Source organism: Phasianus colchicus, chromosome 34 (genome assembly GCF_987193195.1).
Source record: "Phasianus colchicus chromosome 34, bPhaCol1.hap1.1, whole genome shotgun sequence".
Classification (NCBI taxonomy): Eukaryota; Metazoa; Chordata; class Aves; order Galliformes; family Phasianidae; genus Phasianus; species Phasianus colchicus.
Genome location: NC_143469.1, coordinates 2,703,139 through 2,717,494, shown reverse-complemented (window position 1 = coordinate 2,717,494; position 14,356 = coordinate 2,703,139). Strand labels below are relative to the sequence as shown.

General features: G+C 58.0%; 2 protein-coding genes across 7 annotated transcripts in view; both read right to left on the bottom strand.

Annotated features, from left to right (window-relative positions):
• Positions 1-13,935, bottom strand: part of DNM2 (dynamin 2) — a 51,383-nt gene extending 37,448 nt beyond the window's left edge. For 4 of the 6 annotated variants that reach the window (XM_090128901.1, XM_090128902.1, XM_090128904.1 and 1 more), the window contains exons 1-5: positions 13,680-13,934; positions 4,727-4,800; positions 4,083-4,232; positions 1,483-1,686; positions 942-1,040 (exon numbers count right to left, since the gene is read on the bottom strand). In XM_090128901.1, coding sequence (XP_089985027.1) covers positions 942-1,040; positions 1,483-1,686; positions 4,083-4,232; positions 4,727-4,800; positions 13,680-13,840 — 688 coding nt within the window. In that variant the 5' untranslated portion in view covers positions 13,841-13,934. Of the gene's footprint in view, positions 1-941; positions 1,041-1,482; positions 1,687-4,082; positions 4,233-4,726; positions 4,801-13,679 lie in introns of all 6 variants that reach the window. The other 2 variants (XM_090128898.1, XM_090128899.1) reach the window with 1 other exon arrangement.
• Positions 9,413-13,672, bottom strand: LOC149913874 (uncharacterized). Its single transcript, XM_090128906.1, has 2 exons — positions 11,787-13,672; positions 9,413-11,735 (listed from the first exon to the last, which is right to left on the bottom strand). The coding sequence occupies exon 2, from the start codon at positions 11,053-11,055 to the stop codon at positions 9,904-9,906; it is 1,152 nt and encodes a 383-aa protein (XP_089985032.1). The 5' UTR covers positions 11,056-11,735; positions 11,787-13,672; the 3' UTR covers positions 9,413-9,903.
• Positions 13,936-14,356: the final 421 nt, after the last annotated feature.

Below are 14,356 nucleotides of genomic sequence, written 5' to 3'. Positions count from 1 at the left end.
TGGGTCCTTAAAGGTCACAGAATCATAGGATGGGTTTTGGAGGGTCCTACAAGATCACAGAACCACAACATGGTTGGGTCGCAAGGGTCCTTAAAGGTCACAGAATCATGGGCTGGGCTTGGAGGGTCCTTCAGGATCACAGAACCACAAAATGGTTGGGTCGCAAGGGTCCTTAAAGGTCACAGAATCATGGGCTGGGCTTGGAGGGTCCTTCAGGATCACAGAACCACAACATGGTTGGGTTGGGAGGGTCCTTAAAGGTCACAGAATCATGGGGTGGGTTTGGAGGGTCCTTCAGGATCACAGAACCACAACATGGTTGGGTCGCAAGGGTCCTTAAAGGTCACAGAATCATGGGCTGGGCTTGGAGGGTCCTTCAGGATCACAGAACCACAAAATGGTTGGGTTGGATGGGTCCTTAAAGGTCACAGAATCATGGGGTGGGCTTGGAGGGTCCTTCAGGATCACAGAACCACAACATGGTTGGGTTGGGAGGGTCCTTAAAGGTCACAGAATCATGGGGTGGGTTTGGAGGGTCCTTCAGGATCACAGAACCACAACATGGTTGGGTTGGATGGGTCCTTAAAGGTCACAGAATCATGGGGTGGGCTTGGAGGGTCCTTCAGGATCACAGAACCACAACATGGTTGGGTTGGGAGGATCCTTAAAGGTCACAGAATCATAGAATGGGTTGTGAAGGTCCTTCAAGATCATAAAATCATGGAATGGTCGCGTTGGAAGGGTCCTTAAACACTGTGGAACTGTGGGATGGGTTGGGAAGGTCCTTAAAGGTCACAGAATCACAAAATGGTGGGGTTGGAAGAGTCCTTAAGGGCCAGGGAACCACAGAATGGGTCGGATGAGTTCCTTCAGGACCAGAACCCAGTGACTGTTTGGGTTGGACAGGTCCTGGAAGGTCACAGAGCGGAGCCCTCCAGTACCTCTGCGCAGCGGCAGCAGTTTGTTCTCCAGCACGTCCCGGGCGTCGGTGCCCTCATCCATCAGGTCCAGTTTGGTGATCACACCGATGGTCCGCAGGCCTGCAGCGCCCGCAAACGAGCAATTAGGACACCGAACTAATTAAGCAGCACCGAACCAGTCTGCAGCTGGGCCCCAGACCAAACCACAGCTGGGCCAACTGAGGACGACAATGACCGAAACTTGGCAACATTTGGCCAAAACCCGGGTAAGCTCAGCCAAACTGGGCCCAAACTCAGTCAGACTGGGCCCAAGTTGACCCCAAACTGGGGAATACTGGCCCCAAATTGGGCCAAATAGAGCAAATCTGGCCCAAAACCGCTGCAAATTGGGCAAAACCGGGCCTGAGATTAGGCCCAGACCAGACCTAAACTGAACCAAACCGGGCCTAAAACTGAGGACAAAACTGGCCAGAACTGGGGACAAACCGGGCCCAAAATGGGTGAAACCGGGCCCAAACCGGGCCCAAACCGGCCAACCCCAGGCGCGGGCCGGGCCGCTCACCCTGCGGATCCACCTCCTTGGCCATCTTGAGCGCGTCCGAGTTGGCCAGGTCCATGTTGGCCGGTGTGACGGCCAGGATGAGGCTGCTCTCGCGGGCGATGAACTGCAGGATCATGTCCCGGATCTGGAACTCGATGTCCTGCGGCTGGTCGCCCACCGGCACCTTGGTGATCCCCGGCAGGTCGATCAGCGTCAGGTTCAGCACTGAGGGAGCAGGAGATGTCAGGATGGGGAGCGGCCCCCCGAAGCAGCCCCCATTTTCCCTCACGACCCCCAAAGCAGCCCTATTTACCCTCAGGACCCCCAAAGCAGCCCCCGTTTCCCTTCATGACCCCCAAAGCAGCCCCCGTTTCCCTTCACGACCCCCAAAGCAGCCCCCATTTACCCTCAGGACCTCCACGGCAGCCCCCATTCCCCCTCAGGACCCCCAAAGTTGCCCCCATTTCCCTTCAGGATCCCTCATTTCCCTTCAGAAACCCCCATATCAGCCCCCATTTCCCCTCAGGACCCCCAAAGCAGCCCTCATTTCCCTTTAGGATCCCCCATTTCCCTTCAAGACTCCCCATTTCTCCTCAGGACCCCCAAAGCAGCTCTCATTTACCCTCAGAACCTCCACGGCAGCTCCCATTTCCCTTCAGGACTCCCAAAGTTGCCCCCATTTCCCTTCAGGATCCCTCATTTCCCTTCAGAAACTCCCAAATCAGCCCCCATTTCCCTTCAGGACCCCTCACACCCCATCAGGACCCCCCCAAAGCAGCCCCAATTTCCCTTGAGGACCCACAGAACAGCCCTCATTTCCCTTCAGGATCCCCCATTTGCACTCAGGCGCCCCCAGTTTCCCTTTAGGACCCCCAGAACAGCCCCCATTTCCCTTCAGGACCCCCAGAGCAGCCCCATTCACCCTCAGAACCTCCACGGCAGCTCCCATTTCCCTTCAGGACTCCCAAAGTTGCCCCCATTTCCCTTCAGGATCCCTCATTTCCCTTCAGAAATTCCCAAAGCAGCCCCCATTTCCCTTCAGGACCCCCAGAGCAGCCCCATTCACCCTCAGAACCTCCACGGCAGCTCCCATTTCCCTTCAGGACTCCCAAAGTTGCCCCCATTTCCCTTCAGGATCCCTCATTTCCCTTCAGAAATTCCCAAAGCAGCCCCCATTTCCCTTCAGGACCCCCAAAGCAGCTCTCATTTACCCTCAGAACCTCCACAGCAGCCCTCATTTCCCTCCAGGATCCCTCATTTCCCTTCAGAAACTCCCAAATCAGCCCCCATTTCCCCTCAGGACCCCCCAGAGCAGCCCCCATTTCCCTTCAGAACCCACAGAGCAGCCCTCATTTCCCTTCAGGACCCCCCCATTTGCACTCAGGCGCCCCCAGTTTCCCTTTAGGACCCCCAGAACAACCCCCATTTCCCTTCAGGACCCCCAGAGCAGCCCCATTCACCCTCAGAACCTCTACGGCAGCCCCCATTTCCCTTCAGGACTCCCAAAGTTGCCCCCATTTCCCTTCAGGATCCCTCATTTCCCTTCAGAAACTCCCAAAGCAGCCCCCAGTTTCCCTTCAGGACCCCCAGAGCAGCCCCCATTTCCCTTCAGGACCCCCAGAGCAGCCCCATTTACCCTCAGAACCTCCACAGCAGCTCCGATTTCCCCTCAGGACCCCCAAAGTTGCCCCCATTTCCCTTCAGGATCCCTCATTTCCCTTCAGAAACTCCCAAATCAGCCCCCATTTCCCCTCAGGACCCCCAGAGCAGCCCCCATTTCCCTTCAGGACCCCTCACGCCCCATCAGGACCCCCCAAAGCAGCCCCAATTTCCCTTGAGGACCCACAGAACAGCCCTCATTTCCCTTCAGGATCCCCCATTTGCACTCAGGCGCCCCCTGTTTCCCTTTAGGACCCCCAGAACAACCCCCATTTCCCTTCAGGACCCCTAGAACAGCCCCCATTTCCCCTCAGGACCCCCAGAGCAGCCCCCATTTTCCTTCAGGACCCCTCACACCCCATCAGGACCCCCCAAAGAAGCCCCAATTTCCCTTGAGGACCCACAGAGCAGCCCTCATTTCCCTTCAGGACCCCCCCATTTGCACTCAGGCACCCCCAGTTTCCCTTTAGGACCCCCAGAACAACCCCCATTTCCCTTCAGGACCCCTAGAACAGCCCCCATTTCCCCTCAGGACCCCCAGAGCAGCCCCCATTTTCCTTCAGGACCCCTCACACCCCATCAGGACCCCCCAAAGCAGCCCCAATTTCCCTTGAGGACCCACAGAACAGCCCTCATTTCCCTTCAGGATCCCCCATTTGCACTCAGGCACCCCCAGTTTCCCTTTAGGACCCCCAGAACAACCCCCATTTCCCTTCAGGACCCCTAGAACAGCCCCCATTTCCCCTCAGGACCCCCAGAGCAGCCCCCATTTCCCCTCAGGACCCCTCACGCCCCATCAGGACCCCCCAAAGAAGCCCCAATTTCCCTTGAGGACCCACAGAACAGCCCTCATTTCCCTTCAGGACCCCCCCATTTGCACTCAGGCCCCCCCGGTTTCCCTTCAGGACCCCCAAAGCAGCCCCCAGCCCAGCCCCCCCCCAGGACCCCCAGAGGAGGCTGACCGTGCGGCGAGTAGACGCGCAGGTTGATGGGGATGGGGGAGATGCCCTTGTTGGTGCCCGTCACCCGGTCGGTCTCCGCTTCGATCTCCTGCCGCACCTCATCGAAATCCGTGAACTTCTTGGATTTGCAGTGCAAGAACTCGGCATATTCTGAGATAACGGGGAGGAACGGGATGTTTTTTTTGGGGGGGGGTCCGGCCCAGAGCTGCACTGGGGGCAGCACGGAGCAGTGGGAGAAGGGGGGGAGGATTTGGGGAGCGGCTGCCGGGAGGTGTTTATGGGGGGGTCACAAACCCGCTGTGCTCAGAGCCCAACCCTCAGTCATGGAGCGTGGGGAGAACCCAAATACCCACAGAGGACTTCCCTGTCATTAGGGTAATTAAGGTGTTGTGGGGATAATTGGACACTGCGGAGCAGAGGGGCGCCCACCTCCACCCTTCCCTTCTCATTCTATAAGTTCAGGATTTAACATCCCAGGGAAGGACAGACGGACCCTCACGGGGGCTCTCCCACTAACGGTGCCCTCACCCCGAGGTTTGCTCCCCACACCTCAAACCCCACTGCGGGGTGGTCACCCAACCGAAGCAGAATTTGGGGCCAAATGCCCCCGGATGGGGTAAAGGCTGCCTGCAGAAGGGCCGTACCCGTCTTGGAGAAGATGAGCTGCAGGATGAGCGGCCGCCGGGTGACGATGCCGGAGCCACGGGGCAGGAAATCCCTGCAGGGATGGAAGGACACGGGGTGAGGTCGGCACAGCGATCCCACAGCAGCTTTATGAGGAGGAGGAGAGGTGCTTTATGGCCCCATCACACCCAGCTGCCCCGGCCTCGCTGTCCCCAGGCACGCAATGCCGGGCTGCTTCCTGCACAACCGGGCCGGCGGCTTTGGGAGCCAAGGAAGTGACCGGGGTGGCACCCGGCACAGCCTGGCACAGCACAGCATGGCACCCAGCACCCAGAACAGCAAGGCACCCAGCAAAGCCTGGCACAGCCCACTACCCAGCACAGCACCCAGTAGAGTCCAGCGCCCAGCACGGCACCCTGCAAAGCCTGGCAGAACCCAGCACTCAGCACAGCACCCAATAGAGCCCAGCACCCAGCACAGCACAGCATAGCACCCAGCAAAGCCTGGCAGAACCCAGCACTCAGCGCAGCACCCAGTAGAGCCCAGCACCCAGCACAGCACAGCATAGCACCCAGCAAAGCCTGGCAGAACCCAGCACTCAGCACAGCACCCAATAGAGCCCAGCACCCAGCACAGCACAGCATAGCACCCAGCACAGCACCCTGCAAAGCCTGGCAGAACCCAGCACCCAGCCCAGCACCCAGTAGAGCCCAGCACAGCATAGCACCCAGCATGGCACCCTGCAAAGCCTGGCAGAGCCCAGCACCCAGCCCAGCACCCAGTAGAGCCCAGCACAGCATAGCACCCAGCATGGCACCCTGCAAAGCCTGGCAGAGCCCAGCACCCAGCCCAGCACCCAGTAGAGCCCAGCACAGCACCCTGCAAAGCCTGGCAGAGCCCAGCACCCAGCACAGCATCCAGCAGAGCCCAACACCCAGCACCCAGCTCAGCCCAGCCCAGCACCCAGCAGAGCACCCAGCAAAGCCTGGCAGAGCCCAGCCCCCAGCAGAGCACCCAGCCCAGCACCCAGTAGAGCCCAACACCCAGCACCCAGCCCTGTATGGCCTGGCACCACCCAGCCCAGCCCCCAGCCCAGCACCCAGCAAAGCCTGGCAGAGCCCAGCACCCAGTAGAGCTCAACACCCAGCACAGCCCAGCCCAGGCCAGCACTCAGCAGAGCACCCAGCACAGCCCAGCCCAGCGCCCAGCCCAGCGCCCAGCCCAGCGCCCAGCCCAGCGCCCAGCAGAGCCCAGCAGAGCCCAGCAGAGCCCAGCAGAGCCCAGCAGAGCCCAGCAGAGCCCAGCAGAGCCCAGCAGAGCCCAGCAGAGCCCAGCAGAGCCCAGCGCCCTGCCCAGCACGGCCTGGCACTGCCCAGCAGAGCCCAGCACAGCATGGCACCCAGCACAGCCTGGCACCCAGCACAGCCTGGCACCCAGCACAGCCTGGCACCCAGCACAGCCTGGCAGAGCCCAGCACAGCCCAGCACCCAGCAGAGCCCAGCACAGCATGGCACCCAGCACGGCACCCAGCATGGCACCCAGCATGGCCTGGCAGAGCCAAGCACCCAGCAGAGCACCCAGCAGAGCCCAGCACCCAGCAGAGCCCAGGCCAGCACCCAGCAGAGCCCAGGCCAGCACCCAGCAGAGCCCAGCACCCAGCAGAGCCCAGGCCAGCACCCAGCAGAGCCCAGGCCAGCACCCAGCAGAGCCCAGGCCAGCACCCAGCAGAGCCCAGCACCCAGCCTGGCCTCGTATGCCCTGAGCTGGGAGCCCGGCACCGGGCCCAGCGCTCCGGCTGTGGCCTCACTGGGAGGAGCAGCACCTCCCTGCCTGGCTGCTACGCTCTGGGTGACGCAGCCCAGGGCCCCATTGGCCCCCTTGGCCACCAGGGCACCCTGCTGCCTCGTGGTTGGCCACCGGGCGACCAGTGGGCACCATTGGGCACCTCGGCCATAAGCACGCCCCGCTGCCTCGTGCTCAACATCTGCCCAGCTGTGCCCAAGCACTGGCCACCAGGACACCGCTGGCCCTCTTGGCCACCAGGGCCCCATTGCCTCGTGCTGACGGAATTCCGCCCCCCAAAGCGCCCGGAATCCGGGGAGAAGCTCACTGAATCCTACTCCGAGAAACCCCAAAATTCAGACCCCCAGACTCCCAGGATCCCACTCCCACCCCCAGCCTTCGACTCCGCACAACACCGCAATTCCGGCAGATCCCCCCGCAATTCCAGCCCCCAGGATCCCCCCGCCCCACCCAGCACCCGGATCCCGAAGATCCCATTTCCCATAAAGCCCCATTGAGGCCGTGCTCCCACAACGGCCCCATTGTCAGCGCTGCTCTCCGTGCCCGGCTCCAGGGCCGCCCCTACAGCAGCTGTGGGGCAGCGCGCAGCGCTCCATGCCTGCTGCTCCTCGGGCTCTCCTCCCATTCCCAGTCCCCCATCCCATCCCTCTCCTCCCATTTCCAACCCCATCCCTCTCCTCCCATTCCCAATCCCATCCCTCCCTTCTCACCCCAATCCCCCACCCCCGTTTTCTCACCCCAATCCCATTCCTCTCTTCTCAATCCCAATCCCCCATCCCATCCCTCTCCTCCCATTCCCAACCCCATCCCTCTGTCCTTATCCCAATCCCCCACCCCAATTCCTCTCTTCTCACCCCAATCCCCCATCCCATCCCTCTCCTCCCATTCCCAATCCCATTCCTCTCTTCTCATCCCAATCCCATTCCTCTCTTCTCAATCCCAATCCCATTCCTCTCTTCTCAATCCCAATCCCATTCCTCTCTTCTCAATCCCAATCCCATTCCTCTCTTCTCAATCCCAATCCCATTCCTCTCTTCTCAATCCCAATCCCATTCCTCTCTTCTCAATCCCAATCCCATTCCTCTCTTCTCAATCCCAATCCCCCATCCCATCCCTCTCCTCCCATTCCCAATCCCATCCCTCTGTCCTTATCCCAATCCCCCACCCCAATTCCTCTCTTCTCACCCCAATCCCCCATCCCATCCCTCTCCTCCCATTCCCAACCCCATCCCTCTCCTCCCATTCCCAATCCCATCCCTCCCTTCTCACCCCAATCCCATTCCTCTCTTCTCATCCCAATCCCCCACCCCCGTTTTCTCACCCCAATCCCATTCCTCTCTTCTCACCCCAATCCCCCATCCCATCCCTCTCCTCCCATTCCCAATCCCATCCCTCCCTTCTCACCCCAATCCCATTCCTCTCTTCTCATCCCAATCCTCCGTCTTCTCATCCCAATCCCATTCCTCTCTTCTCAATCCCAATCCCCCATCCCATCCCTCCCTTCTCACCCCAATCCCATTCCTCTCTTCTCATCCCAATCCCCCACCCCCGTTTTCTCACCCCAATCCCATTCCTCTCTTCTCAATCCCAATCCCCCATCCCATCCCTCTCCTCCCATTCCCAATCCCACCCCTCCCTTCTCACCCCAATCCCATCCCTCTCTTCTCATCCCAATCTCCCACCCCATCCCTCTCTTCTCACCCCAATCCCCCAATCCCATCTCTCTCTTCTCACCCCAATCTCCCATCCCTATCCTTCTTTTCCCACCCCAATCCCATCCCTCCCACCCCATCCCTTCTCCCACCCCCATCCCATCCCTCTCCTCCCATTCCCAATCCCATCCCTCTCTTCATCCCAATCCCCCACCCCATGCTTCTCCTCCCATTCCCAATCTCCCTCTTCTCATCCCAATCCCCCATCCCTCTCCTCCTAATCCCATCCCTCTCTCCTTCTCCCAATCCCCCACCCCCATCCCTCTCTCCTTCTCCCACCCCCACTGCTCCCTTTCCATTCCCTCTCCCCCATTCCCAACGCTCTCTTCCCCATTCTTCCATTCCCATCACCCTATTCCCATTCCCCCATTCCCAATTCTCTTCCCATCCCCACCGCTCTCTTCCCTTTCCCATTGCTCTCCTCCCATTCCCATCACCCTTTCCACTCCCCATCCCCAATTCTCCCCCATTCTCACTGCTCTCCCCGCATCCCCATGCCCCTTTCCATCTCCATCCCCCCCTTTCCCATGTCATTCCTTCTCCCATTCCCATCCCAACCCCCCATTCCCTTCTCCCCCGTTCCTTCCCCCATTCCCATCTCCCACCGTTCCTTCCCCCGTTCCCTTCCTTCTCCCCCGTTCCCTTCCATCCCCCCGTTCCCATCTCCCCCGTTCCCTTCCATCCCCCCGTTCCCATCTCCCCCGTTCCCTTCCATCCCCCCGTTCCCATCTCCCCCGTTCCCTTCCATCCCCCCGTTCCCTTCCATCCCCCCGTTCCCATCTCCCCCGTTCCCTTCCATCCCCCCGTTCCCATCTCCCCCGTTCCCTTCCATCCCCCCGTTCCCATCTCCCCCGTTCCCTTCCATCCCCCCGTTCCCTTCCATCCCCCCGTTCCCTTCCATCCCCCCGTTCCCATCTCCCCCGTTCCCTTCCATCCCCCCGTTCCCATCTCCCCCGTTCCCATCTCCCCCGTTCCCTTCCTTCTCCCCCGTTCCCATCCATCTCCCCCGTTCCTTCCCCCGTTCCCATCCATCTCCCCCGTTCCTTCCCCCATTCCCATCCCCACTCCCACTGCTCTCCTCCCATTCCCACCACCCTTTTTTCACTCCCATTCCTCTCTTCCCATCCCCACATTCCCATTCCCATCCCCATTCCCACATCCCCATTCCCAACCCCCACCCCCACCCCCCAATCCCCCCTGCCTGCACACAGCACAGCTCGCTCGATACCGGATCGTTAGCACAGCTAATTAGTGCTGCCCTCATCACCCAACCCAGCAGCACAACAAGGCTGGGGGGCGGGCGAGGACATCAGGGCCCCCATCCCATCCCCACATATCCCAATTACTGCAATTAGCACAGCCTCAATCTGCACTACGAGGCCACCCATCCTCATCCCCACAGCACGCAGCAATTAATTAATTATCACAGCTGCAATCTGCGCTCCTCGTTATCTCCGCCCGCCACTTCCATGGGCGTGCGTGCCATTGTAGGGCAGATGATGTCACCCCGCATGTGACATCCTGCGTGTAATTAGCTGGTAATTAACCAGGGAACATCGTTAGGCACCCAACCACCCCCGCTGGGATGGGATGGGGGAGAACTGAGGGGCGCTGTGGAAGAAATGCCCCTTTTTGGGGCAGAAATGGGGAAAAAGAGAGATGAAAATCAAACGGCTCCGGGGTCAAAACAGCCCCAAATAACCCCAAGTTGTGGGGGGGGGTGTTTGGGGGTGGGAAAATGTCCCAAAAGGGGGAAAATGGCCCCAAATAGGAGGGATGGGGGGGAAAACGGCCCCAAATGAGGGGGGTGGGGGGGAAAAGGCCCCAAATGAGGGGGAAATGTCCCCAAATGGGAGGGATGGGGGGGAAATGACCCCAAATAAAGGGGAAATGGCCCCAAATGAGGGGGAAATGTCCCCAGATAGGAGGGATGGGGGGGGAAATGACCCCAAATGGGGGGGATGGGGGGGAGGAAATGACCCCAAATAAAAGGGAAATGGCCCCAAATGGAGAGGATGGGGGGGAAAATGGCCCCAAATGAGGGGGATGGGGGGGAAAATGGCCCCAAATGAGGGGGATGGGGGGGAAAATGGCCCCAAATGAGGGGGATGGGGGGGAAAATGGCCCCAAATGAGGGGGATGGGGGGGAAAATGGCCCCAAACGAGGGGGATGGGGGGGAAAATGGCCCCAAATGAGGGGGATGGGGGGGAAATGGCCCCAAATGAGGGGGATGGGGGGGAAATGGCCCCAAACGAGGGGGATGGGGGGGGAAATGGCCCCAAGTGAGGGGGAAATGTCCCCAAATGGGAGGGATGGGGGGGAAATGACCCCAAATAAAGGGGAAATGGCCCCAAATGAGGGGGATGGGGGGGAAATGGCCCCAAATGAGGGGGATGGGGGGGAAATGGCCCCAAATGAGGGGGATGGGGGGGAAATGGCCCCAAATGAGGGGGATGGGGGGGAAATGGCCCCAAATGAGGGGGAAAACGACCCCAAATGAGGGGATGGGGGGGAATGGCCCCAAAATGGAGAGGATGAGGGGGAAAATGACCCCAAATGAGGGGGAAATGTCCCCAGATGGGAGGGATGGGGGGGAAATGACCTGAAATGGGGGGGAAATAACCCCAAATGGGGGGGATGGGAGGGGAAGTGACCCCAAACGAGGGGAAAATGGCCCCAAATGGAGAGGTGGGGGGAAAATGACCCCAAATGAGGGGGAAATGTCCCCAAATGAGGGGGATGGGGCACCGGGGTTGGCACTGCAGGACCAAAAAGGCCCAAAATGGATGGAAAAAGGTGTGAGGTTGGGTCCCTGGGAGCCCCAAAATGCCATAAAGTGAGGAAAAATGAAGAGGTTTGGTGCTCTGAGGTCCAAAACGTTGAGAAAATGGAGCAGTTTTGGGGCTGGGGAAACAAAAAGATGGAAAACGTGAAGAAAAAGTGGAGGTTTGAAGGCCGGGGAGCAAAAAAATGTGAGGAAAAGTGGCAGCTAACCCCAAAATGTGAGGAAAAAGGGGTGGTTTTGGGGCCAGAGAGCAAAACGCAACCCCCAAAACAAGAGGAAAAGTGGAAATCAACCCCAAAACGGGAGGAAAAGCGGAGGTTTTGGTGCTGTAGACCCGAAAGCCCTCAAAATGTGAGGCAAAGTGGTGGTTTGGGGGCTGTGAAAGCAACAAAAAGAACCCCAAACGTGAGGAATGGGTGGTAATTAACCCCAAAACGGGAGGGAAAAGCGGTGGTTGAGTGCTTTGAAGTCAAAAAGCAAACAAAATATGGGGAAAAAGTGGCAGTTCTGGTGCTGAGAAGCTCCAAAAATGGGAGGAAAAGTGGCGGATTTGGGGCTGCAGAACCAAAAAACCCTGAAAATGGGAGGAAAAGTGGCGGATTTGGGGCTGCAGAACCAAAAAACCCTGAAAATGGGAGGAAAAAGTGGCGGATTTGGGGCTGCGGAACCAAAAAAACCTGAAAATGGGAGGAAAAGTGGTGGATTTGGGGCTGCGGAACCAAAAAAACCTGAAAATGGGAGGAAAAGTGGCGGATTTGGGGCTGCAGAACCAAAAAAACCCTCAAAATGTGAGGAGAAGTGGCAGTCGATCCCAAAAAGTGAGGAAAAAGTGGCGATTTTGGGGCTGAGGAGCCAAAAAATAACCCCAAAACGTGAAAAGGGGTGGTTTTAACTGCTTTGGGATTAAAGAAAACCAACAAAACAGGAGGAAAAAGTGGCAGTTTGGGGGCTGCTGGGCCAAAAATGGGCAAAATAGGAGGAAAAAGTGGTGGGTTTGGGGCTGCGGAGCCAAAAACCCTCAAAATGTGAGGAAAAGTGGCAGCTCACCCCAAAATATGGGGAAAAAGTGGGGATTTGGGGGCTGTGGAGGCAAAAAATAACCCTAAAATGTGAGGAAAAGTGGTCATTAACCCCAAAACGTGAGGAAAAAAGTGGCAACCAACCACAAAACGTGAGGAAAAAGCGGTCAATAATCCCAAAACATGAGGAAAAAAGTGGCAACCAACCCCAAAACACGAGGAAAAGGCGGTCAATAACCCCAAAACGTGAGAAAAAAGTGGTCAATAACCCCAAAACATGAAGGAAAAAGTGGCAACCAACCCCAAAACATGAGAAAAAAGTGGCGAATAATCCCAAAACATGAGAAAAAAGTGGTCAATAACCCCAAATGCTGAAGAAAAAAGTGGTCAATAACCCCAAAACACGAAGGAAAAAGTGGCAACCAACCCCAAACCACGAAGAAAAAGCACTTGTTGACCCCAAAACATGAGGAAAAAGTGGTCAATAATCCCAAAATACGAAGAAAAAAAGTGGCAACCAACCCCAAACCATGAAGAAAGAAGTGGTCAATAACCCCAAAACGTGAGGAAAAAGTGGCGAATAATCCCAAAACATGAGGAAAAAGTGGTCAATAAACCCAAAACTTGAGGAAAAAAGTGGCAACCAACCCCAAAACGTGAAGAAAAAAGTGGTCAATAACCCCAAAACATGAAGAAAAAAGCCGCAACCAACCCCAAAACGTGAGGAAAATTGGTCAATAACCCCAAAGCTTGAGGAAAAAAGTGGTCAATAACCCCAAAACTTGAGGAAAAAAGTGGTCAATAACCCCAAAACTTGAGGAAAAAGTGGTCAATAACCCCAAAACTTGAGGAAAAAGTGGTCAATAACCCCAAAATACGAGGAAAAAAGTGGTCAATAACCCCAAAACTTGAGGAAAAAAGTGGTCAATAACCCCAAAATACGAGGAAAAAAGTGGTCAATAACCCCAAAATACGAGGAAAAAAGTGGTCAATAACCCCAAAACTTGAGGAAAAGAGTGGCAACCAACCCCAAAACGTGAGGAAAAAGTGGTCAATAACTCCAAAACGCAAGGAAAAAAGTGGCAACCAACCCCAAAACTTGAGTAAAAAAGTGGCAACTAACCCCAAAACTTGAGGAAAAAAGCGGCAACTAACCACAAAACATGAGGAATAAGTGGCCAATAACCCCAAAACCTGAGGAAAAAAGCCGCAACCAACCCCAAAACGTGAAGAAAAAAGTGGTCAATAACCCCAAAACATGAAGAAAAAAGTGGTCAATAACCCCAAAACATGAAGAAAAAAGCAGCAACCAACCCCAAAACGTGAGGAAAAAGTGGCCAATAACCCCAAAACTTGAGGAAAAAAGCGGCAACTAACCCCAAAACACGAGGAAAAAAGCGACAACCAACCCCAAACCACCAGGAAAAAGCGGCCAATAACCCCAACCCGTGAGGAAAGCAGCTCCGGTTGCGGCCCCGCGGCAGCCGCCCCGCCGAGTTGCGAGGCGAAGCGCGGCGCTGCGAAGCCCCACGGCCGCCGGCAGCGCTGCGGGCCGGGACGCGGGAGACGCGGGAGACGCGCGGGAGACGCGGCGCCACCCGGAGCCCAGCGCGGAGCTCCGCCCCGCCCCCCGCGGCGCAGCGCGGCACCCACCGCCCCACGAAGTTCTCCAGCACGGAGCTCTTCCCCGCGCTCTGCCCGCCCACCACGGCGATCTGCGGCAGGTCCAGGTGGCAGCTCTGCCCGATGGAGCTGAAGGCGTCCTGCAGTTTGTTCACCAGCGGGATCAGCTCCTCCATGCCGCGGTTCCCCATGGCGGCGGGGGGCCTCACTGCGCCCGCGGCGGCGGCGGCGGCGGAGACCAAACTTCCCCTCCGCGGAACCTCATCCGGCCCCGGGGCGCCGCTCGGGATGCCCCGCCCCGCCCCGCTCGTATCGCGCCGCCATTGGGCGGCTCGGACATCACTCGGTGAAGACCGTCATGCTGATTGGTGGAGCGCGCTGTCGCTCACATCAGAGGGTGGGACGGAGCCGTCTTTCCCGTCCCCTCCCTTGTGAGTGGTTGATGCTTACGTCGCTCACTGCTAACAGCCAATGGGAGGCGGCGCTCCTCTGTCAGCTGAGGCGCGACTCTGCCGCGCCCATCCCCTCCCCAGATGTCCGTTCCGCCGTCCCATTGGTGGACACATCTGCCGCTCTACTCAGCGAGCCAATCGCTGCCGGAGCGCTACACCCGCCTCTCTCCTCCCGCTCTCCTTCTCATTGGACAAAATGCCCGCCACTCTGCAGCTTACCCAATCCGGACGGAGGGAGGGAGGACCGCGAGTACT